The following is a 27,714-nucleotide window of genomic DNA, read 5'->3' as shown; positions in this document are numbered from 1 at the left end:
TTTGGGGCACTTAATGGGGCTTCAAATGTGGCACTTGAAATGTGGCTTTAGTCATGTGGCTTTGGGAGACTTGAAACATGACTAGACCTAATTGAGATGTGCTATGAGTGTAAAATATACACCAGATTTTAGAAAATTAGTCTGGAATCACAGAGCATAAAATATCTCATTAGTAATTTTTAAAATGTTGAATATTGGTCACAGTGGTATTGTTTTGGTTGTATAGGGATAAAGAAATTATACCACTTAAAATTCATTTCTCTTGTTTATTTTCACTGTCTAAATATGGCCAGTAAAATGTTTAAATTCTGAGTGTGGCTTGCATTATATTTTTATTGGATGGTGCTGTCCTGGGAGCTCTCTATTTGAACGGATATGATTGTTTTCCTCATTCACTGCCCTGCAGTCCTGTTGAGATTTTTCTCAGCTTTCTTTGAGACATCTTGAATGTGCTTCATCTAAACTGGATTCAGCTGGTGAATTGTCAGCTCTTCCTAGGTTCCAATGTTTCCTTAAGTGGACCCAGTTTGGAAGTAGTTGTAGGTAAACTTGCAGGGACCTCACCTAAAAATATTGTCTCATTTCTGTCTGGACTGGAAACACACAGGGAACCAAGAACAGACCCGTGTACCACCTGCAGAGCAGGCACAGTTCCCTGGGAAAGAGGTTCCTGCCCATGACATCTGCCTCAGAGACTTCACCACCCTGAGGCTCAACGAGGTTCCTCCTGGGCACACACATTACATCTGCACTTCAGTGGCCAAAGCTGGTCTTTCTTCAATGCCACTGAGGCTCTGAGGGATTCTCCATCTCAGCTGAAGGGGCAGCAGTCACTCCATTTTTATCAGACCCCTTTGAACCTGTCGTCAGGGAGTTACTCCTCTTGACCCAAGTGCTGGACTCTCAGACAGGGCGTGGCGAGTGGAGCTAGGTCTGAATGGTGTCTGGAGTACCAGCAGGCCTGCTGTTATAATGCTGGGTCAGGAAAGGGCATTCTTCTGTTTCACAGTCAGAAGACACGCTGTCCTGGATGTTCTGGCGCATAGCTTTCACACCAGAGGAACCTTCAAGAAGAGCCATCAGCCCCACAGAGTGAGGGCTAGCCCTGTTCCTCCCTGGAACATTGGAGTGCTCAGAAGGCATTGTAAAGTTCCTGCAATTCTCCCATCTTATACTCTGTACTCTCACCCTTGGCTGACATCCATCAGACCTTGTTCACACACAGTATCTGATTTCATTCTGGCATCAGCTCTATGAAGGAGGCATTACTTCTGTCTTTAAGCTCAAGAAACTGATCCCCAAGGAGACTGAGATCCAGCACCTCAGACCGGCAGAACTGGGACACGAACCAGGTTCTCTGGCTCCGTCATGCCTCCCTGGGCCCCACTGTGGTCTGAAAAGATGGAGGTTAGAGTTCATTCCACAGGGAGGTACAGGCATGTTCCCATGACTTAGCCCCCCCTGACAGTGGCAGATGAGCCCTCTGCAGGCTTGTCTCCCTGCTTTAGTATTTTTTTCTCTAAAACGGGTAGGAGAAGATCTCATTGGTATTTGAGTTGGAGAAAGGAAGTCATAAGCAGGTTCTTTTGAGATGGTGATCCATTTACATCACATATCCCAGGGAGAGAATCTGAAAAAGCCACTGAGCTTTCCATCCTGAAAATGCATATATTTGCACAAATACTCAGAAAATTCAAGGGTATCCGAAATTGGTCGATGGCAAATTCACTTCCTGTGAATGGTCCCTCTTCCTGGCACTTGCAGCCCCTAAATGTCCTTCAGAATTTCCTATCATATTATTCTCCCTGCTTGAGGGTACTTTCTGAGCAGATACAGTCTACAGGATGTAAAATCCTGACAAAGTAGTTTAGGGAGAAGGAAGTATCTATGATAAACAGAGCAGTCAGTCAGTTCAGTCACTCAGTCGTGTCCGACTCTTTGCGACCCCATGGACTGCAACATGCCAGGCTTCCCTGTCCATCACCAACTCCCAGAGCTTGCTCAAACTCATGTCCATCAAGTTGGTGATGCCACTCAACCATCTCATCATCAGTCATCCCCTTCTCCTCCTGCCTTCAATCTTTCCCAGCATCAGGGTCTTTTCCAATGAGTCAGTTCTTTGAATCAGGTGGCCCAAGTATTGGAGTTTCAGCTTCAGCATCAGTCCTTCCAGTGAATATTCAGGACTGATTTCCATTAGCATTGACTGGTTTGATCTCCTTGCAGTCCAAGGGACTCTCAAGAGTCTTCTCCAACACCGCTGTTCAAAAGATCAATTCTTCGGTGCTCAGCTTTCTTTATAGTCCAACTCTCACATCCATACATGACCACTGGAAAAACCATAGCTTTGGCTAGACAGAGCAGAAAGTGCAACAGATCTGCCTCTGTCCTCTGCGAATCCAAGCTTAAAGCCGTGATTGATGTGGGCAGACTGTGCTGAGAAGCCACATGGCTTGCTCTCAGTCCCAGCTCTGCCATTTGTTAATGCTGTGACCTTTGGCAGTCTATGGACTTTTCTTCCCTGTAATAGAGTAATGATGCATCTTTCCTGGAGCTGATACGAAGAATGAATCAGTTTATGTGAAATCACATAGCACGGAGAGGATTGATGAGCCCAATGATCCTCGTGGTCCCTTCCAAGACTCTGAGAATTATTCTGTTCTCAGTGCAGTTTGCAAAACATGGGAGAGGCTTCTAGCCAGAGACATATGAAACAGATTTAGTAAATGTCTCCTCTCTCCATCCCTTCTGAGCCAGGAGGGGCAAGCTTTACTCCTTTCTTGCTGTTGCAGAGCAGATGAAAGTGATGCTCAGAAATTTGCCCTGGCTGGTGCACATGTAAACCCTGCCATGTCAAGTGAAACTCAGTTCCAGGATCCTTCCACTCTGATGGCAAGAAAACACCTTCTTTTTTCCAGTATAGATCATTCTGGCTTACTTACGCATTTTTAACCACCTCATTATTCCTTTGTATCTGTTTCAGATGTGTCTTGTCTTTTGGTGAAAGCTTCGTGCATTGCTCCGACTCCCTGTATCCTCTGGAACTTTGTTCCATAAGTTATTCCCTCCCTTACTCCAGTTTAGTTTGTTGTTGTTATTTTTTAATGTGGTATTTTGTTTATTTTTTCATTGTAAAAGAAACACAATCTCATTAGAGATATATGGGAACAAAACTCATTGCCTTATATATAAGTATTCTCAGTCTCTTTCTATCTGCTTTCCCCAGGGTCTAATACAGAGAAGGGTACTCAATCAAGGGGGAGCCAGAAATGGAGATTTTTGAAGGGTCTCTGGAGAAGGGATAAGCTGAGGAAGAAAAGAGGGAGAGGGAAGGAAAAGGTCAACCTTCTTGATTTGAGAGTCAGTAAAGAATTTTTTTTACTGGTTATTATTTTGAGTTGAATAAGGAGAGGGTTTCAGGGAGCTGTAGGATATAAGATAAGCAGGGTGACAAGAATTGGGAAAAAGGAATTTTTTAAAGTGTGGCTGGAGATTATAAACTAGGTCCCTTTTAAAGTCCTTGTGGCTGCAGATTATAAACTAGGTCCCTTTTGAAGTCCTTAAAGAGATTCAAATAAAGATTGGCTTTGTTTTTAATTATTTTTGATAGCTGGATTATATTTGATCCAAAACCACAGTGCAGTTGGATCACATGGGACTCCAGGACTTATTTGGGTTACAGAGGAAAAGTGAGGTTTAGTTCAAACGAAATTGAATCTTTTCTTAAACATATGAAACATTTATTATAATAAAGTTTCAAAAACCAAAGATTAAAAAATTAAGCTATATCGTAACTACGCCTTTGGGAGTTTTCTTACGGGCTGGACTAACTGTAGCATCTGAAAACAGGAGTTCAACAAAATCTCCATTGCTTCCTACTGAATTTCCCTGAAACTAGTAGAAGCAGTTTTTGTTGCTCTAAGGTCTTTCAGGGAAAACAAATTCATATCATTTATTTTAATCCAATTTGTTGTTGTTTAGTTGGTAAGTCGTGTCTGACTCTTTGAGATCCCATGGACTGTAGCTTACCAGGCTTCTCTGTCCATGGGATTTCCAAGGCAAGGATACTGGAGTGGGTTGCCATTTCCTTCTCCAGGGGATCTTCCCAACTCAGGGATTGAACCCATGTCTCCTGCTTGGCAGGTGAATTCTTTACCAATGAGCCACCAGGGAAACCCATTGTGATTTAAACCAAATTGGATTCTTCTGTATTAAGGGTGCTTTTCCTAGGATGTGGTGAGTCTAAAAGTGGCCCAAGCACTCAAGAGAAGTGTGTTGCCTCTCCCCTGCCATCTTCAGCCTATGAATTGGAACAGCAACCCAGCAGTGACCAGCCTTCCTGGACATTGTGTCTTACAGGTGGAGGCAGTCATGACGGAGCTGAGTTTGAGCCACGTGGCAGATCAACTGATTGGCAACTACAGCTTTGGGGGAATTTCCCATGGCGAGAGGCGCCGAGTCTCCATTGCAGCCCAGCTCCTCCAGGATCCCAGTAAGTGGGACCCAGAACTGCTACTGGCTGCTGCCTGGCATCTTTCACATGTCTACAGACATTTTCAGCCCTTTCTTCACAAGTTTCCATTTGGAAAGTGGGTTGTGTTGAACTGAAGCCACTGAGGTTTTTCAAAGTGGGGAGCCAGTTTCTTTGGAAATGCTATATATTTCCTAAGGTGATTCCATCATCCAAGTATAAAACAGCTCATAGACTTGGAAGCACTGCTTCTGTGTTGATGTTCAGTTAAGGTCTTCCTTGAATATGGACCCTGCCCTATCCATCCTCGCTTCTTACTAGGGTAGTGCCACTCTGTCTGCTCTGGAGAGGCAGTGAGTTTGGGTATGACTAGAAGTATTTATGAAATGGTAGGAATTAAAACAGAACTTTGAGTGATATATGAGAAAGTATGTATACTGGAGGAAGGGCCACCAAGATGAGATGGCCATCTTTCCTTCCTGCCTTGGTCATTTTCCCCAATACCTGGGGAAACTGTCACTTCTGTGCACTTGGAAGAAGACATAATAGATCTGCATACTTTCTTTGCATTGGGGTAGATCAAGACTGCCTGCTCTTCAGAGCAAATAAGAGGGATGTTCTTAAGAGCCCCCATACTTCTTGGGTAGAAATAAGCTACAGTTAAACCCTCTAAAGAACTCAAATCCCTGCCCCATCTTGGACTTTGTTTCGTGGGTCAGAGTTTTTTTGCAGTGCGAAAACCCAGTTGGTATTGGAAAGTGCAGAGTCGGACACGACTGAAGTGACTTAGCAGCAGCAGACATGAAGTGAGATTGTGTCTTTTTTAAAATTTATTTTATTCGAATATAGTTGCTTTACAATGTTAATTTATGCTGTACCTCAAAATGGTTCAGTATTACATATATACATTCTTCTTTGTATTCTCTTCCATTATGATTTATCACAGGATATTGAATACAGTTCCCTGTATTATACAGGTGGACCTTGTTTATCCATGCTATATATAATACTTTGCATCTGCTAATCCCAAACTCCCAATCCATCCCTTCCTACATCCCTCCCCCCTTGGCAACCACCAGTCTGTTCTCTGTATCTGTGGGTCTGTTTCGTAGATTAATGCATTTGTGTCATATTTTAGATTCCACGTATAAGTGCTACCGCATAGTATCTGTCTTCCTTTGACTGACTTTACTTACTATAATTTTGAGATTTTGTTCTTTTAACCAGCCTCTTCTCAGCCTTTCAGAGAAGGCAATGGCACCCCACTCCAGTACTCTTGCCTGGAAAATCCCATGGACGGAGGAGCCTGGTGGGCTGCAGTCTATAGGGTCGCTAAAAGTCAGACACGACTGAGCGACTTCCCTTTCACTTTTCGCTTTCATGCACTGGAGAAGGAAATGGCAACCCACTCCAGTGTTATTGCCTGGAGAATCCCAGGGATAAGGGGAGCCTGGTGGGCTGCCGTCTATGGTTTCTGGGGTACCCTAACCTCAGATGGAGCCAAAATGGTCCATAGTACCATGTGAGAGGACTGATCTGGTTGCTGCCTTGTCCCTGCAAGGATTGAGGCTGAAATGTGCTCAGGAGTTGGGAGCTGGGCCCTCCCAGATCAGTTGTTTTCCCTTGGGCTCTGGCTGCATTTGTTTGGATGGGACAAGACAGCTCAGTAAGAAACTATTCAACTTTCTGAATCTAGAGCACAGAATGCAGGCTTGGCAGTGACTCAGATGCTTGGCCTTTCTTTGCCTGCAGAGGTCATGCTGTTTGATGAGCCAACCACAGGTCTGGACTGCATGACTGCAAATCAGATCGTTGTCCTCCTAGCAGAGCTGGCTCGCAGGGACCGCATTGTGATCCTCACCATCCACCAGCCCCGCTCTGAGCTCTTCCAGGTGAGGGCGATGTCTCGTTCCAGCTCAACTCGTCAGGGGTGGGTATATGTGTGCTGGGCTGAGATCTACCTGCATGCGTGTGTGCTAAGTCACTTCAGTCGTGTCCGACTCTTTGCAACCCCATGGACTGTAGCCCGCCAGGCTCCTCTGTCCATGGGATTCTCCAGGCAAGTATACTGGAGTGTGTTGCTGTTCCCTCCTCCAGGAGATCTTCCCAACCCAGGGATCGAACCTGTGTCTCTTACATCTACCTTCATTGGCAGGCAGGTTCTTTACCACTAGCAGGGATCTAACTAAACCAGAGCAACTGAAGCCAATAGCTCTGGATTTGGGAAGGGCAGAGGTTGGCACCTACCATAAGGTGCTGAAACAACTACCATGTTCCAGACACTTCTATGCACCAGCTCATTTAATCCACACCACAACCCTTTGAGGTGGATACCAGTATTTTCACTTTACAGAGGGAAAGAGTGAGACTTAGAAATGATACATAATGGAGCCAACATCACAGTTAATAAAAAGCTGGAACTGGCCTTCATGTTCTACTAATAGTTGGCTTTCAAGTCTGTGTTTTTCCTCTAAATCATACAGATTTCCTATCCAAAAATCTCACCTTAATCTCTCAGGATCCTTTTAGGGAGCTCTTATTTGACTTTTATAGATGAAGATCTGAGATTTAAAAAAAAACTTTGTCCAAGGTCTCTCACTTAGGGGCACGGTTGGGACTCAAACCCTGGTTGTCTGGCCAGGTCCATGAATTGCTTTCTATCCTAGACATGATGCTGGGTGCAAGCTGGGAGGCTGCAGGATCCACAGTGGCAAGCCAGGCTGGAAAGAGTAGGGATGCATTTTGAGTGGCTCCGATGGCCGCAGTAAGAGTACTCATGAATGGCTGAGACACTCAGAGGACTGACTGCTTGAGGCTTGTTTTCCATAAGGATGAAGTTACCTGATTACACACTGAGACTGTCTGTTGTTCAATCAGCTCTTTGACAAAATCGCCATCCTGAGCTGCGGAGAGCTGGTTTTCTGTGGGACACCGGTGGAAATGCTTGATTTCTTCAGTGGCTGTGGTTACCCTTGTCCTGAACATTCAAACCCTTTTGATTTTTATAGTAAGTTTTTCTTTCACATTCCTGATCATAAATGTTTTTAAAACCTTCTCATCTCATCTTCCTGCTTAAATGACACCTGTACAAGTGGATTTTATTTCTGCCTTTGTTCTGGCATTTTTACTCTTCAAAATATTAATTTGGTCGAGTCAATTAACTTGCCATAGATGACCTGTCAGAATGAGGTGGGGGATCTCTCTTGAAATGGTGCCCTTCTACTTGATCAAAGGAAAACTAACTGAACATCTGGATTCTCCCAGACAGGCCTATGGGGATCCTCATGGCCCTGCTGATAGCTTTAAAATATTGAAAAAGATTTTTATAGATGGGCATTAACAACAGGTATTATTTTGATGAGATTAAGTATTATGGCTAGAACTCCTAAATCAATGATGAAACATACATTAGCCATTATGTATATATATGCATTTAAAAGCACGTGTTTTTTTGTGTGGCAAAAAAATTTCAGTGGACCTGACATCAGTGGATACCCAAAGCAAAGAACGAGAAATAGAAACCTACAGAAGAGTCCAGATGATTGAAGTTGCCTACAGAGAATCAGCAATGTATCACAAAACCATGGAGGCTATTGAAAGAACAAAACATCTGAAAACATTACCAAAGATCCCTTTCAAAACCAGAGATTCTCCTGGAGCCCTCTCGAAACTGTGTGTTCTCTTGAGGTAAGAGCCTCACCCTGTTTCAGATGGGTAGACATCCACCCGTAAAAGAAAAGCAATTGAAACAGAGTTGTTTGGCTTTCAGGAGAGTGATGAGAAACTTACTGAGAAATAAGCTGGCGGTGACGATGCGTCTTACTCAGAATCTGATCATGGGTCTGTTCGTCATTTTCTTCCTTCTACGACTGGGGAAGGATGTGCTGAAGGGTGCCGTCCAGGATCGTGTGGGTCTCCTGTACCAGTTTGTGGGTGCCATGCCGTACACAGGCATGCTCAATGCTGTGACCCTGTGTGAGTGCCTTGCCCAGGAGGCGTGCCCCCAGAGTGCGCGTGGGGGCTTCTCTCTCCCTGAATATCTCCTTTCTCCAGCTGACATCTTGCGAGACTGCACCAACATAAGGGTATTCCTCTGAGCTCAGCCTGGCCCTCTCCAGGTTCTTTCTCTGGGAAAAGGTAACTTGTGAATTGCTAACACCTCAGTGAGAATTAGGTCACGATGTGGATCTCCTTGAGGGTTTCTGAGGATCCAGGTGAAACAGGAAGTTATGAGGAGTTGATGGGGCACCTGATGGTGGTGGTTTTAGGTCAGCCCTGGTATCCTATCTTAGCCATGAGGAAGCGCAGCTCACCGGGGCCAGGATGCCTGGCCAACTTTGCACTGTTAACGTGCTTTATGGAGCCTAATTTAGGACAGCCAGCATATGGTTTTCAAACTCAGTGGGAGCCCAGAAGCAATACCTAGGTTCTTGATGTTCTGTGCCAAGGCCCTGCACAAAAAGAGGACACAGTGCCTCACGTCACTCATTAGTGTCTCTTTTGCATGTGTATTTTTGAATTGGTGACACCCCTCCTCTACTTTAGAGACACGGAAATAAATGATCCTACTGTAATCCTACTATAGTTCGCATAGAATGTATGTTTCCAGGGGAGAGGGGTGTCCATAGCTCTATGGATGGCAGTCCCTTCTCTCCATCACTGGGGGGCCTCAGCTGGTCCTCACCACCCAGTGCTGATAGACCTCAAGTTCAGCCTGGGCTAGCACCGTCCCCTGCCCTTCCACGCTCCCTCCACCAGCTGTGTGGTGACCGGCTCTTCTGAAACCTGCCTTCTGTGCCCAGTTCCTGTGCTGCGTGCCGTCAGTGACCAGGAGAGCCAGGATGGCCTGTACCACAAGTGGCAGATGCTACTGGCCTACATGCTGCACGTGCTTCCCTTCAGCGTCACTGCCACCCTCGTATGCTGCAGTGTGTGCTACTGGTAAGGAAGAGGGTGTCCCGAGGCTTCGGTTCTCCCAGGTCATGCCTCCCGTGGCCAGTGGGACCAGTGGAGCGAGAGGCCGGATAAACTGCTCTCCGCCCTGGAGGGTCTGTCTTTGCCCACCAAAGTCTTGTACAACGTTCCGTCCTTCAGGGCAAATACAAGAACCCCACTGGGGCCACATGGGATCTGAGAGCAGACCAGTAAGACTACACATACCAGGAAATAGCCTGTCCCACATTCACTGACCCAAGCAGAGGGCTCGGGAGTAGCTGGGACCAGGCTGCCCAGGCCGCTGTGAGCTGGGGCAGCAATGCTGCCTGAGATTTCAGTGACAGACCTGGGGCATCGCAGTTGGTTGGGGGTGATGGGGGCTTGAGGAATCAAGAGTGACTATGGGAAGAGGGCTTCGAAAAACCATGAAGCATCCCTGATGCTTTTGATGGATGGTTTGTAGATGATGCTTTTTATTTCATAGAACTTTTAACAGATGTAATCTGAAAGTATGTAGAGAGTCATTTGTTGATTTGGTGTGACAGAGAGATGTATCTTCCTTAATCCCTGTGGCTTTCCCCTAAGATGGGGGAATCACGTGGTATTCTGTGACTCCAGCAGTGAAAGGTGCTCAGCTTGTCATCCCAAGAGAGGGCTTCAGGCGGTCCTGGAGACATTGTCTTTCTTCAGGCCGCTGCATTCCTGTGCTGTGCTCCTATTAGTAGAGACACCCATGATATGCCATGTGAATAGTTACTATGAATCAAGTGAAATACAGGTAGAAGGTAAGCAACAGCCTGGTTAGTTTGAGCTCTAAGATGAGGAGTTGAAAAGGCTTGCTGCAGGCTCTTAGATGTCGGTGTCAACCTGGGGGTGGACAGAGGCAAAACTGCTGGTTCTGGTGAGCAGGAGGGTAGACTCTCACGGCCAGGGTGTGGCAGGGACCTCGTGGCCCTCCTTGCTGGTCCTGATGAGGCCTCTTTATCCTCTGACACTCAGGAACACGCTGAATCTCTGATCTGTGATGTAAACTACAGGCCCAACCCATGTGTGCATCCTCAGTCACGTCTGACTCTTTGTGGGGACTGAAAGCTGGAGTTTTTTTGACTCTTAGCAGCATATCAGACCTGAACTCACTCAGTAGCAAAATCTGATCAGAACCAACATAAGGTTCTTTGTACTTTCCTAACAGTAACACTTCTGTTTCCTGGAAATACTAATGTGCTTGAATGCAGTTGAAGTCCTGAACCCCACTTTGGCAAGCATGGTCTATGCAGTATGATACCTTCTGCAAATCTGTAAATTGCTGCATTCCAAAACACATCTGCCCCTAAAGTGTTTCAGATGATGGATTGTGGACATAAGCAAATCTCCACATGACTTTAATTCAAGAAAACGTAAGATTAATATAAGCAATATTAATAAAATATTATTATTATAAAAAAAACACTGTGTTGAGGCATATAATGACAATAATGATGACTAACATATTGAGTGCTTGCTTTTATGTCGGGCACTAAGAGGTTTAAATATATCATTTCATGTAATCCTGGTCACCATTCTGTAAAGATGGCATTATTCATTATTTTTGTTTGAAGACTAGGAAGCTGAGGCACCAATGGGATATGTCTCTTCCCCATCCTTATCCCAGGGAATTACCCGAAGGAGAACAAGGGTCCATTTGGTTGGGCAGGAAGAGGGCCTCTTGGAGGCTTTATAAAGGAGAACTGGAGAGATGAGCAACATTTGAACAGATGGAAAAGGAGCAAGGGTATTCCAGGGGAAGAGAGAGAAGGAACATAAGTTTAGAAGCAAAAACACACGAGACCTTTTCAGAGAAAAGGTTCAGTTGTGCTGTCGGGAAAGGAGAGTTGGAAGGAGTAGTGGAAAATATGACTGATGGCCCTGGAGCCTGGTAGGCGAGGTGCTGAATGCCAGGCAGAGGGGCTGAGGACGATTAGATATTGGGACATAGTGGAGGATTTCAAACCTCAGGGAGTGACTCATATCTGTTTGACTCAGGAGGATGAGATCCACATCACTTTGGTTGCAGACTGGAGTTAGGGCAGGACACTGGCCAGCCCAGTGAGGAGCCGTGGCAACTGTTTGGGAAAGGCAGAGGCCCTGGTAAAGACAGTATCAGTGGCAACAGAAAGTAGGGGGGATCACTTTGAGATGTTGGGAAAGTAGAATTGAATGAACTCAAATGAAATGGACTTGTTGAGGGGCAAATAAAATCATGGATGATGCCTGCATTTTCAGCCTGGGACCATGGGAAGGTGACAGCCTCCTTATCGAGTTTGCCAGGAAAGAGAACTGATTTGGTTTTGAACACATTGCATTTGAGATGCTACAGGACACCCAACTGGAGATGTCAGTCTGAGGTTTGGGTGACAGGTTGGTGTAGAAAAAAATAAAGGCAAGAGGAGTAAGAGTCGAGACCTGGAAATGGATTCTTTATGAGAGAATGTTAGAAAGGGAGGAAGCAGTCTGAGTATAATATCTTAAGAGGAACATTCAGAGAGTGGAAGAGGCAAGTGACTCAGTGAGAGAGGCAGAGAGGTGGTCAGAGGTGGAAGGAGAAGCAGGATCAGGCAGCATCAGAGACACCAAGAGAGGAGAGAGTTTCAAGGGCATATAATAAACCTGTCAGTGCTGCAGATGTTCAAGGAGATGTATCAAAAGATTAAGGAGGTATTGGTGCTCTTCCAAAAAAGAGCTTTAGCAGAGTGGTGGGGGTGCAAGGCAGGTTTACAAGGGAAGAAGGAGTGAGACGGAAGGAGATGCTGTTTGAGAAGCTTGGTGGTATAGAATAGAATGAAGAGGGGGAAGTTACTTAAAAGGTTAGCAGACTCAAGGAATGGTTATTTTATGACATGTTAAGTAAGACCATTGAGAAAAAACACTAGATTGAGAGTAGATGAAACTATAGAAAAATTGGATAGTTCACAGATCGTTTCCAGATTAGACCAGAGACAGGGAAATCAGGTTAACACAGAGCAGTTTTAAGTAACAAGCAACATTTAAATACAAGACCTGGTGAGTGATCAAGACTAAATGGGTGGAGTCACTGGAATTGATCAGGTTACCTAATTAGGAGGCACTGGTGTTGATGAATTATCAAGATTAAAGACCTTGAGGATAATAATGATGGACAGGAGTGTAAAACTGACCCTGGTCCAGAAGCTCTGAAAGTATGAAAGGTGAGACAATGCCTTAAAAGTCACAGAGGACTGCACTGGGGCAGAGAAGTGATAGCATAAGCAAAGTTCGTGATTTGTATAGGAGGAAAGGCCGATGACCTTGAAGAGTGGTAGGGAGGGGTGGATGTTAAGACAGGCTAACTCCTCCTCCTTACTCTACAAATGGAAGAAAGAGCAGCCATGTCTGAGGGCTGTTGAGCACATGCTGTCACCAGGGAAATGTTACTTGGTGAAAGGAATATAAGGGGTTATAAGGGTAGCTTGTTTACAAGAACATGAAGGTCGAATCAGTGGAAGGGTTTGGTAGAATAAGACAAGAATGGAATGGAACGGGCCTGGGAAGGGCTAATTCCCTCCCCAGAAAAGCGGAGAAGGATTCTCATACTGGCAATAACCCCAGGATATAGGAATGAGGCGCCCAGAAGGAGGGGCTGAGAACCAGGTTTTGTGTGTCCTTGGCATTAGGGCGGGAGCAGTGCTGGCCAGGCGGAATGTGGCTGCTCATGGAGAAGCCTGGACACCTCAGCCCTACTTACTGCAGCGAGTTGTGACCATCCTCTAAGGGTTGGTATTTTTCTGGGAGAGCGGAGGAGCTGTAAAAAAGGAAAACAGGGCTCAGTTGACTTGGGGCCAACAGAACAGTTCTCAGGACAAAATGGCCTCAAATGCTGTGTTCCAAAAAGGCCTTTCAAAGGTGGGGTTTGGCTTGCCCTGCAGACTCTTCCCACCCACTAACTACCATGGATTTATTCCTAGAAGGCAACTGTGCAGTTTTTCTTATAACCCTCGGAGAGGAACTAAAGACCTTATGTTTTTCCAGGACTCTGGCCTTATACCCTGAGGCTGCCAGATTTGCATATTTCTCTGTTGCTCTCTTGGCCCCCCACTTAATTGGTGAATTTCTAAGCCTTGTGCTACTTGGCGTGATCCAAAACCCAAATGTGGTCAACAGCGTGGTGGCCCTGCTCTCCATTGCTGGGGTGCTTATGGGCTCTGGCTTCGTGAGGTAAGATCTAACAATACCAACCGATTTAGACTGGTGTGGTTTGATGTTAATGATCACCTAATGATGATGATTGTAAGGCATTCCAGAGGAGCGTGGTGATACTCTATCACCTCACAGTCCAGAGTGTTTATAGCGCTTACTAATCAATATTGCTTAGACTCTGAACTGTTTACAGTTTATTCAATAAAATGTCTTCAGAGTGAGATTCAGGAAATGATGATTTAGGTGTGTTATCAATATGATTCATATGTCATAAGACATTACAGCAAAAGGAGAAAAACCAAGCTATCCTCCAGAAGCACAGCCTATTACAGGCTAACTAGTATGCATTTAGTCCATTTCTTCCCCTGGCACTGTTGAGTTTCTAGTCCAGCTCTCAATTCCCAAGTATTTCAAGGAAGTTAGAATAGTCAGATAAGAAAAGAGGTAAGAGAAGGTAAGAGACTGCTGAAGAAAGTATCAGGACCAGAAGGACATGCACCAAATGTTAACAGTAATTATCTCTGGGTGACATTCATTTTAATTTTTCTTTATATTTTTCTCTCTTTTGTGAACTTTCTATAATGGACAGCATTATTTTATAACCAGGAAAAAATATACTTGCACACATACATATGTTTTAAAAAAGTAGTAGTAAGAAGGGTGGAAAATTTTAGGAGGGTGAAAGTGGTTCCTGGTGGGTGATGTGAGTTGGATCTAGCAAGCAAACTATGGGTCCCTGAGAAAAATGTGAAGATGGCTATTTCTTTGACTTAAAAACCAATCAAATAAGCTACTGAGCAGCTATTACATGTAATCATATTTCTTTGTTTACTTATTTAACTCAGAGCAATCGATGTTCAGGTAAGAAAACTAAGCTCAGACTTGACTTTGTTCTGCTCACACTGTAAAAAGCCTCTCAGGAAGCATGTGGCTCCCTGAAGTCAGAGTCTTCCTCCTACCACTCAGCTGCCAAGTGACCACTGGCAAGTCGCTTTTCCATCTTAATTAGTTTAGTTTATAAGATGGAGATAATGATCTCAGCCCCCTCTGTCTCAAGGGAACATGAGACTCATGAGGTCATCGGTGTGGAAACACTTCATGAACTGTAGTGACTTATAAAAGGTGAGATACCATTAAGCAAAGTGAGCTAGGTTTTGGCCAGTTAAGGAGATATTTTTGTGCAGTGACACCATGACATTATATTTGCCTATGTGGCTTAAGTGGCTTGTTCGCATCTATGAAAAATGCACAGGATCCAGTCACCCCAATGGCATGAAATCAAGCCCGCAGGTTACAGACCCAACCTTCAGCAGCATTTCCTCTTTCTTATTTGAATCGTTATGTGTTTGGTTTATAGGAAGAGGGAGGGAGGCAGTGGCCAACATTACCAAAATGCTCTTGGGTTCTTTGCAAAACCTCAATATCCCAAGGCCTCACCTGGGTTCCACTCCCATCATTGGGGTGAAACTACTCCTGAAGGCCACATCAACGTCTTAGTCATCGAGTTTATATTTTTCCTTCAACTCATCTTTCCTGACTGACTGCCTACAACATTTGCACTTTTGGCTCCCTCTTCCTTTAAACTCAAGTGGAAAGAGCTTTGTTCTTCTTACAAAAGAATGCAGGTTCTTTGGGGAAAAAATATACACAATGTAGAAACACACTAAGTAAGTTATTTACCTGAAGTATCACAGCCCAGAGTTAAATTTTGTTGTGTATTTTGCTAGACTCTTATGTAATCTTTAATTAAAATAAGCTCATACTGTTGTGAAAGAGTAAGGTATGCATGCTTTTTTCCCCTGTGTGGAAGGTCCTACGTCAATAAATTTGGGTCTGTGGTTCCTCCCTCTTGGATGTATTGTGAGGACTTCTGTGTCACTGCCTGGTTTTCCTCCTGTGTCCTTCACTGATCGATTTGTCCCCCTCTGCGCCTGCACAAAGCCTGCCTGCCGTTGCCTTGGCACAGGACAAGCGGTCTCTGACAGGCCCCTTTATTAGGTCTCACTGCTCATGTTGCAGTCTTCCTCACATACACTGTCAGCATCTTGAGAGAAGCGTTACAGCTTCTCTCAGTGGCTGGCCCAAGGCCTTTAACCAATTAGGTTTGCAAAAAATATTTGGACTGAGTAAATAAATGAATGACTACTCTCTTCTAGGACTTACCTGTACAGTGGATCAGTGACCAGATCCCACTGGTTTTCTTCCCCGCTGTCAAGTCCCAAATGCATGTGGGGCCTTTGTGTTTGCCCTGTGGGGTGCAGTACAGGACAGAGACATGCGGTTCCTGCCTCCTCACACTCCAGCCAGCTGGGCAGCCGTCTTCTCCTGGCCATCATCCTGTCCCAAGCCTTTGTCATCTCACCCTTGAACTTCCGCTGTAGCCTGCTCCCTTTATTGCTGTTCCTCCTGTGTCCTTATTCTGGTCCATCCTACTTGCTGGTACCGCATTAATACTCTTAAAACACTGATTGACATGTGATCGTTTTCATGGTCCTTCAACGGCAAGCCCCTACAAGGCCCTGAAAACAGCTGGTCACGGCTGCCGTTCTCAACTCGCCTCCCACTGCTCCCAGATCAGACCCTCCGCTCGAGCCTTCTAGCCCAGTCGCACAGGCCTGTGCTCACACTGTTCTGCTGCCCTAGGGTTCTTCCTTTTCCCCAGACTCCCATCTATCCTTTCCAATCAGCCGCCTCTCAATGTGGCTAAGTCAATTTCATGCCTCAGAACATTGTCAATATCTGAAAGTCATGGAGTTTGGGGATCACTTGGTGAAACCGTAAATACTAAATACAAGAATATCATGGACACTTGGTACTATTTTTTTATACTTTCTAAGCACAAATGGTTCACTGCTGTGTATTTTTATAGTCTTAAGGCTATAGAATCTCTGTCTCCCAACTCCATTATGAATCCTTAGGGGTAGGTACTTCTTTTGGATTCCTTCAGATCAGATCAGTCACTCAGTCGTGTCCAACTCTTTGCGACCCCATGAATCACAGCACGCCAGGCCTCCCTGTCCATCACCAACTCCCGGAGTTCACCCAGACTCACGTCCATCGAGTCAGTGATGCCATCCAGCCATCTCATCCTCTGTCGTCCCCTTCTCCTCCTGCCCCAAATCCCTCCCAGCATCAGAGTCTTTTCCAATGAGTCAACTCTTTGCATGAGGTGGCCAAAGTACTGGAGTTTCAGCTTTAGCATCATTCCTTCCAAAGAAATCCCAGGGCTGATCTCCTACAGAATGGACTGGTTGGATCTCCTTGCAGTCCAAGGGACTCTCAAGAGTCTTCTCCAACACCACAGTTCAAAAGCATCAATTCTTCAGTGCTCAGCCTTCTTCACAGTCCAACTCTCACATCCATACATGACCACAGGAATAACAATAGCCTTGACTAGACAGACCTTTGTTGGCAAAGTAATGTCTCTGCTTTTGAATATGCTATCTAGGTTGGTCATAACTTTCCTTCCAAGGAGTAAGTGTCTTTTAATTTCATGGCTGCAGTCACCATCTGCAGTGATTTTGGAGCCCCCCAAAATAAAGTCTGACACTGTTTCCACTGTTTCCCCATCTATTTCCCATGAAGTGGTGGGACCGGATGCCATGATCTTCGTTTTCTGAATGTTGAGCTTTAAGCCAACTTTTTCACTCTCCACTTTCACTTTCATCAAGAGGCTTTTGAGTTCCTCTTCACTTTCTGCCATAAGGGTGGTGTCATCTGCATATCTGAGGCTATTGATATTTCTCCTGTCAATCTTGATTCCAGCTTGTGTTTCTTCCAGTCCAGTGTTTCTCATGATGTACTCTGCATCTAAGTTAAATAAACAGGGTGACGATATACAGCCTTGACGAACTCCTTTTCCTATTTGGAACCAGTCTGTTCCATGTCCAGTTCTAACTGTTGCTTCCTGACCTGCATACAAATTTCTCAAGAGGCAGATCAGGTGGTCTGGTATTCCCATCTCTTTCAGAATTTTCCACAGTTTATTGTGATCCACACAGTCAAAGGCTTTGGCATAGTCAATAAAGCAGAAATAGATGTTTTTCTGGAACTCTCTTGCTTTTTCTATGATCCAGCGGATGTTGGCAATTTGATCTCTGGTTCCTCTGCCTTTTCTAAAACCAGCTTGAACATCTGGAAGTTCACAGTTCACATATTGCTAAAGCCTGGGTTGGAGAATTTTGAGCATTACTTTGCTAGTGTGTGAGATGACTGCAAATTGTGTGGTAGTTTGAGCATTCTTTGGCATTGCCTTTCTTTGGGATTGGAATGAAAACTGACCTTTCCCAGTCCTGTGGCCACTGCTGAGTTTTCCAAATGTGCTGGCATATTGAGTGCAGCACTTTCACAGCATCATCTTACAGGATTTGGAATAGCTCAACTGGTATTCCATCACCTCCACTAGCTTTGTTCGTAGTGATGCTTTCTAAGGCCCGCTTGACTTCACATTCCAGGATGTCTGGCTCTAGGTCAGTGATCACCATTGTGATTATCTGGGTCATTAAGATCTTTTTTGTACAGTTCTTCTGTGTATTCTTGCCATCTCTTCTTAATATCTTCTGCTTCTGTTAGGTCCATACCATTTCTGTCCTTTATCGAGCTCATCTTTGCATGAAATGTTCCTTTGGTATCTCTGATTTTCTTGAAGAGATCTCTAGTCTTTCCCATTCTGTTGTTTTCCTCTATTTCTTTGCATTGATCGCTGAAGAAGCCTTTCTTATCTCTTCTTGCTATTCTTTGGAATTCTGCATTCAGATGTTTATATCTTTCCTTTTCTCCTTTGCTTTTTGCTTCTCTTCTTTTCACAGCTATTTGTAAGGCCTCCCCAGACAGCCATTTTGCTTTTTTGCATTTCTTTTCTATGGGAATGGTCTTGATCCCTGTCTCCTGTACAATGTCACGAACCTCATTCCATAGTTCATCAGGCACTCTATCTATCAGATCTAGGCCCTTAAATCTACTTCTCACTTCCACTGTATAATCATAAGGGATTTGATTTTTAAGCACCCTGAATTAGTGCCTTGCAAACAGAAAGAATTTAATACATATTTGTTGACTGATAGAAGCTATAGAGTGAACCGAGAAGGGCACAAGGCCGGCATGAGGTTTCTCCTGAAACAGGTTTCACAATGAGTGTCTGCTGGTTCTCTCCATCCCTTGGGTTACGGTTCAGTTCTCACTTCATACTCTAGCATGCTCAAATCTATTTAATCACAAACATCCTCCTCTAATGTGATGCATTATTTTCTTTTATGTTTATATCAATGGTGCCTAACAATAACATTAAATACCAGTCCATCATCAGGGGTGTGTTACATTAATGTTTCTTCTGTAGTGGACCACCAAGCTGTGATTAAAAATGATGCAGTGTTATGCTTACTGACTTGAAAGGCTATCTGAGATACATGTTTGTTTGAAAAAGCAGGTTAGGAAAGAGGATTAGTAGTTTGATTCCATTTATGTAAAATGTCATAAATATATGTATTACATATATCACTAAAATGTTAACAGCAGTTATTTCCGGGCAGTGGTATTTCTCTATACTTCTCAGTGTTGTTTGAACTTTTTGTAGTAAGCATAATTTTTATCATGAGAGATGAAAACCTATATACATTCCTTTTGTGAAACATAAAGAGTTGCCTTTCTTTTGGTAGGACTGTTACCAAAGCCTACTGAAGTTTTTCTTTCTTTCTTTTTGTCTTTTCTTAAGAAACATACAAGAAATGCCCATTCCTTTTAAAATCCTCGGTTATTTTACATTCCAAAAATATTGCTCTGAGATTCTCGTAGTCAATGAGTTCTATGGACAGAATTTCACTTGTGGTAAGTATTCTATTTTGGAATTTATTTTTACATATTCATTTGAAAACACAATTTCTTGAGGGAAATGTATTTTTTAAGTAAAAAACTAGTGTAATTGTAAAATAGATTTAAAACTTTGTTTTGAAGAGTCTAACATTTTCTCTGATTTTTAAAATAGTAAGCATTCATCAAGCTAACCACTTGTCCAAGGTCAGCAGCTTAGGGGCATTCTGATGTTTTTAGAAAATGACGGATTTAACATACACTGAAGTAAACTCTAATATATTCTGGATGGAATCAGTTCCTATACCTAGCTTGAAACAGGCTGCAGTGGCCTCCTGTTCTCCCCAAATGTACAGAGTATGTAGCTGAGTGAAGCCATTTTTGGCACAAATGTTCCCTAATCCTGCGAGAGGGCAGTGGGAATACAGCAAGGCCCTCCTGGCCTTTGGAAATCCCAGGCCACTCTGTGACGACAACGAAAGAACAAGGCAGAATGTCATAGTTGTTTTAAATCTCTCTAGGTGATAACATTAGTAACCTTGGGATACTCAGTGCTAAGTGATCATAATTTTTATCAGTATTATTCATTCATTTGGGTAATGAATATATACCCAAAGTGGGAACAAACCCATTTCCATCTTCAAGGCTCCCAACACTCACTATTGCTTCATCTAATAATGAATTCTGGGCTCTCTAAAAAGTCCTGTATCTTTATGAAGAAGGGTACTTAGCAGAATACTAAGCATTTAGTGGGCATTTGGTAAACACATGTGGATTCAATTATCTTGGAAGTACCATATCTGACATTGTCGATCTTTTCCCTGGCAGGCAACTCAAACGCCTCTGTGTCAGCTAACCCAATGTGTACCATCACTCAAGGAGCTCAGTTCATTGAGAGAAACTGCCCAGGTGCAACATCCAGATTCACAGCAAACTTTCTCATTTTGTATTCATTTATCCCAGCTCTTGTCATCCTAGGAATAATTGTGTTTAAAATAAGGGATTATCTCATTAGCAGATAGTAAAGGGCACTGCTACAAAATGGAACTTAAGCTCCTAGATATACATGACTGCTTTGAATTTCTGAAGTAAGAATGCCACATGATTCTCAGTAGTACAACTGTAAGTCTTTTAACCATTAAGATTCCATCTGTGCCCACTGGATCCATGCAGGCCTGGAATGCTTTTCCAACTTGGAGGGACTTGTGTTATTTGGAAATTGTGACGGAGCAGGTTCAAAGATGTAAATAATAATTCATAAAGTTATGGGAGACTAGTGTGACTATTTGTCTTTGTTCTAGACACAGAAAAAATAGGTCAAAGATTATGCTTACATTTGACAAAGGACTTGGTAAAAAAGAAAATATTTGAATATTATCAGCTGTAAGTAACAGAAAAAGTTGTTTCACTGAAGCAAAGCATCACAGAATTGGGTAAGAATGGTTTATCATTTCCAAACCCATATTTATGTGTCCAAGTCCAGATAAGTTACCTAGTCACATGGAGAGGATGTTGGATAGATGCTGAGTGAAGGCCCTTGACACAGAGCATCCGCTGATTTTATTGAGGGTTAAAAATGAAAAATGGCAGGAATGGGCTGAACTGAAAACAGCACATTAGACAAAAATAGTTTGCTATTTTTCACTGTCAACTTAGTTTACTTACAAAATTAAATGTTACTAGGTAAAGTGTATGCATGAACTGAGAAATGACCTTTTTAAGGTTAGAGAGCAGCTGTTATTTAAAGTCCACATAGAAAAGATGCTCAACTGACACAACATTTACACTAAGAAAAGCAGGGTTACATGCTAGGGATTCATGTTCTGGAATTAAAAGAATGCTGATCAGTACGTATTTTTAAGGATGAAATGATGTATATAGATTATTAAAAGTGGGTTCTGGACTAAAGGATGGATTATCTTTCTGATCTTCAAGTAATTCATGTCCAAGTCTGAAATGAAACTGTCTCCATGTTACCATGGTAACTTTGAATGAGACTATCTTAGAGAGTACATGAACTTGTTCTGTTACTGTGACCTAACTTGTAAAGAATGATAAATTATAGTATTTGAAACATCTCACATTATAGTGAGAAAGATCATTTTATTAAGGAAACCATGGTAAAATTCTATTTCTCAGAACAGTATTCAAGAATCTGGAGACATTGGTAAATTACCAAAATAGTATTGTCAATTTTTATAAAAGGTCTTTGACACTGATGATTATGGTATAATAGTTACATAATGCTTTACAGATTATATATGTCACATCAGTTATAGACAGTTCTGGAGATGATAATCTATTAAAGCAGTTCAAAGAGAGTCCCACAGGAACCTCTTTTGAAATCACTGATTTCAACTTACTAAAGATATGGGTGTACAATGTAAGTGGAAACATTTTTCTACTATTCATATGCAGATGGAATTTCATTCTAGCTCAGAAACATTTGGAAAATTGACATAGCATGTGACTTCAAGCTATTAAATGTTAGTGATACTATCTTAGAAAAACACAATGACTTTCAACATGTGACAGTTTCTCAAGTTAAAAATGGACAGTGATGTGTAAGAAAATCAAATTAAATAATCCAAAATCCTGTTTCCACCAAGTCAGTAATACTTCTGAGATCATAACATTCAGTGTTACAGGGAGCTCTTTCTTTGCAGGACTCAAGAAAGGCGCCTGTTTCTATGACTGTAGTTCCTTGGAGACATGGTGAAAATTCTGTTTTCCAGAGGACGGGAACCATACGCACTGACTGTCACTAGTTTAGGAACTTGTATTTCATTGCTGTAACAGGGTAGTTTGCTATCCACTCCGATACCACTCATCAATCTTTGTGTTCTTAAGGTTAGTAAATGTTTATTTAAAGCTGGGTGCATGGCATAGAAAAGTTAACATATTTTATAGTGGAAATGGAAGAATATGGGATAACTTACTTTCCTGTTTAATGACAGCAGTTATGCTTACTCCAACTGAACTTGGCTAGCAGATACATCTCCAGAAGTTAGAAGGCTTCTTAAAGGCTATCCCACCTTGGAAATGATCTTGGTTATTACCAACTCATACAGTTTTGGCCTGCTTATTGATAGAATATTTCCTTAAATTTGTCTGTTCTTCAAAAAGTTGTACTTATCTAAGTATGTCAGAATCACCAGAGGTACTGATGAAAAATGCGGATTACTAAGCCGCATTCCAGACCCACGGATTGAGGATCTCTGGCTGTGGGGATTCAGGAATGTATTTTATTTTTTTAAAAAAGATTTACTTCATTTTTTGGCTGGGGTGGGTCTTCACTGCTGCACATGGGCTTACTCCAGTTGTGGTGAGCAGGGGCTCTCTCCACTGTGGTGTGGAGTAGGGGCTCTAGGGCATGTGGGCTCAGGAGCTGTGGCACACAGATGGAGTTGCTCTGCAGCATGCGGGATCTGGAACCTATGTCCCCTGCATTGTGTGGCAAATTCTTAACCACTGGCCTACCAGGGAAGCCCCAATTTTTTTTTTTTTTTGACTGAAGTATAGATGACTTACAATGTTGTTAGTTTCTGTTGTACAGCAAAGTGATTCAGTTGTGTGTGTGTGTGTATACATATATATATTAGATATGGTGCATGTATCTTCCTAATCATAGTTTTGTCTGGGTATATGCTCAGGGATGGGATTGCTGAATCATATGGGAATTCGGTTTTTAGTTTTCTGAGGAACCTCTATACTGGTCTCCACAATGGCTGCACCAACTTACATTCCCACCAACAGTGTAGGAAGTTTCCCTGTTCTCCACACCCTCTCCAGCATTTGTTATTTGTAGACTTTTTAATGATGGTTATTCTGATCAGTGTTAAATGTTACTTCATTGTTTTTATTTGCACTTCTCTAATAACTAGCAATACTGAACATCTATTATTTGTAATATTGAGCATCTTACAAATAGCTGTGAAAAGAAGAGAAGTGAAAAGCAAAGGAGAAAAGGACAGATAGATCCATTTGAATGCAGAGTTCCAAAGAATAGCAAGGAGAGATAAGAAAACCTTCCTCAGTGATCAGTGCAAAGAAATAGAGGAAAACAATAGAATGAGAAAGGGTAGTGATCTCTTCAAGAAAATTAGAGATACCAAGGAATATTTCATGCAAAGATGGGTTCATAAAAGGACAGAAATGGTATGGACCTAACAGAAGCAGAAGAGATTAAGAACAGGTATCAAGAATACACAGAAGAACTGTACAGAAAAGATCTTCATGACCCAGATAATCACAATGGTGTGATCACTCACCTAGAGCCGGACATCCTGGAATGTGAAGTCAAGTGGGCCTTAGGAAACATCACTATGAACAAAGCTAGTGGAGGTGATGGAATTCCAGTTGAGCTATTTCAAATCCTAAAAGATGATACTGTCAAAGTGCTGCACTCAATATGCCAGCAAATTTGGAAAACTCAGCAGGGGCCACAGGACTGGAAAAGGTCAGTTTTCATTCCAATCCCAAAGAAAGGCAATGCCAAAGAATGCTCAAATTACTGCACAATTGCATTCATCTCACGCGCTAGTAAAGTAATGCTCAAAATGCTCCAAGCCAGACTTTAACAGTACATGAACTGTGAACTTCCAGATGTTCAAGCTGGATTTAAAAGAGGCAGAGGAACCAGAGATCAAATTGCTAACATCCATTGGATCACTGAAAAAGCAAGAAAATCATCTATTTTTGCTTTACTGACTATGCCAAAGCCTTTGATTGTGTGGATCACAACACTGTGGGAAATTCTGAAAGAGACGGGAATACCAAACCACCTGACCTGCCTCCTGAGAAATCTGTATGCAGGTCAAGAGGCAACAGTTAGAACTGGACATGGAACAACAGACGGGTTCCAAATCAGGGAAGGAGTATGTCAAAGCTGTATATTGTGACCCTGCTTACTTAACTTATATGCAGAGTGCATCATGAGAAATGCTGGGCTGGATGAAGCACAAGCTGGAATCAAGATTGCTGGGAGAAATATCAATAACCTCAGATATATGCAGATGACATCACACTTATGGCAGAAAGCGAAGAAAAACCAAAGAGCCTCTTGATGAAAGGGAAAGAGAAGAGTGAAAAAGTTGGCTTAAAACTCAACATTCAGAAAACTAAAATCATGGCATCTGGTCCCATCACTTCATGCAAATAGATAGGGAAACAGTGGAAACAGTGACAGACTTTATTTTGGGGGAGCTCCAAAATCGCTACAGATGGTGACTGCAGCCATGAAATTAAAAGACGCTTGCTCCTTGGAAGAAAAGTTATGACAGTATATTAAAAAACAGAGGTATTACTTTGCCAACAAAGGTCCATCTAGTCAAAGCTATGGTTTTTCCAGTAGTCATATGTGGATGTGAGAGTTGGACTATAAATAAAGCTGAGCACCAAAGAATTGGTGCTTTTGAACTGTGGTGTTGGAGAGGACTCTTGAGAGTCCCTTGGACTGCGAGGAGATCTCCAACCAGTCCATCCTAAAGGAAATCAGTCCTGAATATTCATCGGAAGGACTGATGTTGAAGCTGAATCTCCAATACTTTGGCCACCTGATGCAAACAACTGACTCATGTGAAAAGACCAGATGCTGGGAAAGATTGAAGGTGGGAAGAGAAGTGGACGACAGAGGATGAGATGGTTGGATGGCTTCACCGACTCAATGGAACTGAGTTTGAGCAAGCTCTGCGAGTTGGTGATGAACAGGGAAGCCTGGCGTGCTGCAGTCCATGGGGTCGCAAAGAGTCGGACACAACTGAGCGACTGAACTGAACTAAGTATCTATATATGTGCCTGTTTGCCATCTATTTTTCTTCTTTGGAGAAATGTCTATATTTTCTGCCCATTTTTTTGATTAGTTTGTTTTTTTTGTTGTTGTTCAGTTGTGTGAGTTGTTTATATATTTTGGAAATTAGGCCCTTGTTGGTTATATCTTTTGCAAATTTTTCTACCATCCTGTAGGCTGTTTTTTCATTTTGTTTGTGGTTTCTTTTACTGTTCAAAAGCTTGTAACTTTGATTAGGTCCCGTTTGTTTATTTTTGTTTTTATTTCTATTGCTTTGGGAGACTGACCTCCCCAGTGGCTCAGATGCTAAAGCGTCTGTCTACAATGCGGGGGACATGTGTATTCTGTGGGGTTTTTTGGATGTAATGTCCGGATAATGTCAATTAAGTCTAACTGTTCTATTGTATCACTTATGATCTGTTACGTATTCTGTCTAGAAGATCTGTCCATTGGTATGAGTGAGGTGTTGAAGCGTCCTACTTATTGTATTCCTGTCTATCTCTCCCATTGTCCGTTAGTATTTATGTATGAGGGTACTCCTGCATTAGGGGCATCTAGGCTGACAAGTGTACAGTCCTCTTGTTGTACTGATCCTGTTATCATTATCTAGTGTCCTTCTTTTTCTTTGTGGCCCTTGTTTTAAAGTCTATTTTGATATGAGTATTGAGACCCCTGTTTTCTTGTCTTTTCCATTTGCATGAAATCTTTCCCCATCCCTTCACTTTCAATCTGTGTGTGTTTGTTGCCCTGAAGTGGGACTCTTATAGGCAGCATATTGTAGGCTCATGTTTTTTATTCAATTTGCCACCCTGTGCCATTTGATTGAAGCATTTAGTCCATTGCCTTTTAAGGTAATTATTGACACATATGTATTCAAGCTATGTATTTATTGCCATTTTAAACTTTGTTTTATTATTGACTATATTTCTTCTTTTCCCTTTTTCCTTTTATTTCTTTTGTATTATACTTACGTGCTCTTCTTTTTCATATTTTATGAATCTGTTGTACGTTTCTAATTTGTGGCTACCTCGTTCTTCAAGTACGTTAATCCCTTTCTATATCTACTTGCTTTGGACTGGTAGTCGTATAGACTCAAACACATTCTAGGGGAAAACAAAACTATATGTTCTTACTCTCCTTCCCCACATTTTATGATTTTGATGTCCTCTTTTACATCTTCATGTTCATCCTTTTGCTGTTCATTGTGGTTATCATTACTGTCATAGATTTTTTAAATTGTGTACTGGATTATTTAAGTGATTTACTTTCCAACTGTGATTTTCTCTTTCCTACAGATTCTTACTTCTTTTCTATTTAGAGAAGACCTTTCAGTATTTAAGATAGGCTTAGTATTGCTATAATTCTTTTAGTTTTTGCTTGTCTGAGAAATTCTTTCCTTCTATTTTAAATAATAATCTTGCTGAGCAGAGTATTCTAGATTACAGATTTTTCTCTTTCAGTATTTGAATGTATCTTGCCATGCCCCTCTGGCCTGCAATAGTTTTTTAATTGGAGGATAATTACTTTACAATACTGTGATGGTTTTTGCCATACATCATCGAGAATCAGCCATAGGTATACATATGTCCCTTCCCTCTTGAACCCTCCCCTCCCACCTCCCTCCCCACCCCATCCCTCTAGGTTGTCACAGAGCATGGGCTTTGGGTTTCCTGCATCATACATCAAACTCCCACTGGCTATTTGTTTTACATATGAAATGTGTATGTTTTAATGCTATTCTCTCAGATTATCCCACCCTCTCCTTCCCTCAATGTATCCAAAAGTCTGTTCTTTATGTCTGTGTCTCCTTTGCTGCCCTGCAAGTAGGATCATAGGTACTATCTTGTCTAGATTCCATATATATGTGTTAATATACAGTATCTGACTTTCTCTTACTTCACTTTGTATAATAGACTCTAGGTTCATCCACCTCACTAGAACTGAGTCAAATGTGTTTCTTTTCATAGCAAGGTAATATTCCATCGTGTATATGTACCACAACTTCATTAACCATTCATCTGTCGATGGACATCGAGATTTCTTCCATGTCCTAGGTATTGTAAATAGCGCAGGAATGAACACTGGGGTACGTGTGTCTTTTTCAATTATGGTTTCCTCAGGGTTTATGCCCAGTAGTGGGATTGCTGGGTTGTGTGGTAGTTTTAGTCTAGTTTTTAAAGAGATCTCCATACTGTACTCCACAGTAGTTGTTATCAATTTAAATTCCCACCAACAGTGAAAGAGGGTTCCCTTTTCTCCACATCCTCTCCAGCATTTATTGCTTGTAGACTTTTTGATGATGGCCATTCTGACCAGTATGAGATGATAGTTCACCGTAGCTTTGATTTTGGCCTGCAATATTTCTGTACAGAAATCCGCTAATAACCTTATAGAGTTCCCTTGTAACTCTTTTTCTGTTTTTCTCTTACTGCCTCTAGTATTTTCATTATCTCCTTTTTCAAATTGGTGTCTATTAGTCTGCAGAGGCCTGTTTCATTATTTATTCTTTCAGGAGAATTCTCTT

General features: G+C 42.4%; 1 protein-coding gene across 1 annotated transcript in view; it reads left to right on the top strand.

The window, feature by feature from the left end:
• The window catches only part of ABCG5 (ATP binding cassette subfamily G member 5), a 30,923-nt gene extending 10,245 nt beyond the window's left edge, over positions 1–20,678 (top strand). Inside the window, exons 5-13 of the mRNA XM_019970076.2 lie at positions 4,360–4,492; positions 6,224–6,363; positions 7,349–7,478; positions 7,945–8,158; positions 8,241–8,446; positions 9,274–9,412; positions 13,430–13,615; positions 19,308–19,420; positions 20,231–20,678. Coding sequence (XP_019825635.2) covers positions 4,360–4,492; positions 6,224–6,363; positions 7,349–7,478; positions 7,945–8,158; positions 8,241–8,446; positions 9,274–9,412; positions 13,430–13,615; positions 19,308–19,420; positions 20,231–20,424 — 1,455 coding nt within the window. The 3' untranslated portion in view covers positions 20,425–20,678. The remainder of the gene's footprint in view (positions 1–4,359; positions 4,493–6,223; positions 6,364–7,348; positions 7,479–7,944; positions 8,159–8,240; positions 8,447–9,273; positions 9,413–13,429; positions 13,616–19,307; positions 19,421–20,230) is intronic.
• The last annotated feature ends 7,036 nt before the right edge of the window (positions 20,679–27,714 follow it).

Source organism: Bos indicus, chromosome 11, assembly GCF_029378745.1.
Source record: "Bos indicus isolate NIAB-ARS_2022 breed Sahiwal x Tharparkar chromosome 11, NIAB-ARS_B.indTharparkar_mat_pri_1.0, whole genome shotgun sequence".
Taxonomy (NCBI): domain Eukaryota; kingdom Metazoa; phylum Chordata; class Mammalia; order Artiodactyla; family Bovidae; genus Bos; species Bos indicus.
The sequence above is the reverse complement of the archived record's forward strand: the minus strand, read 5'-3'. Positions and strand labels throughout refer to the sequence as shown.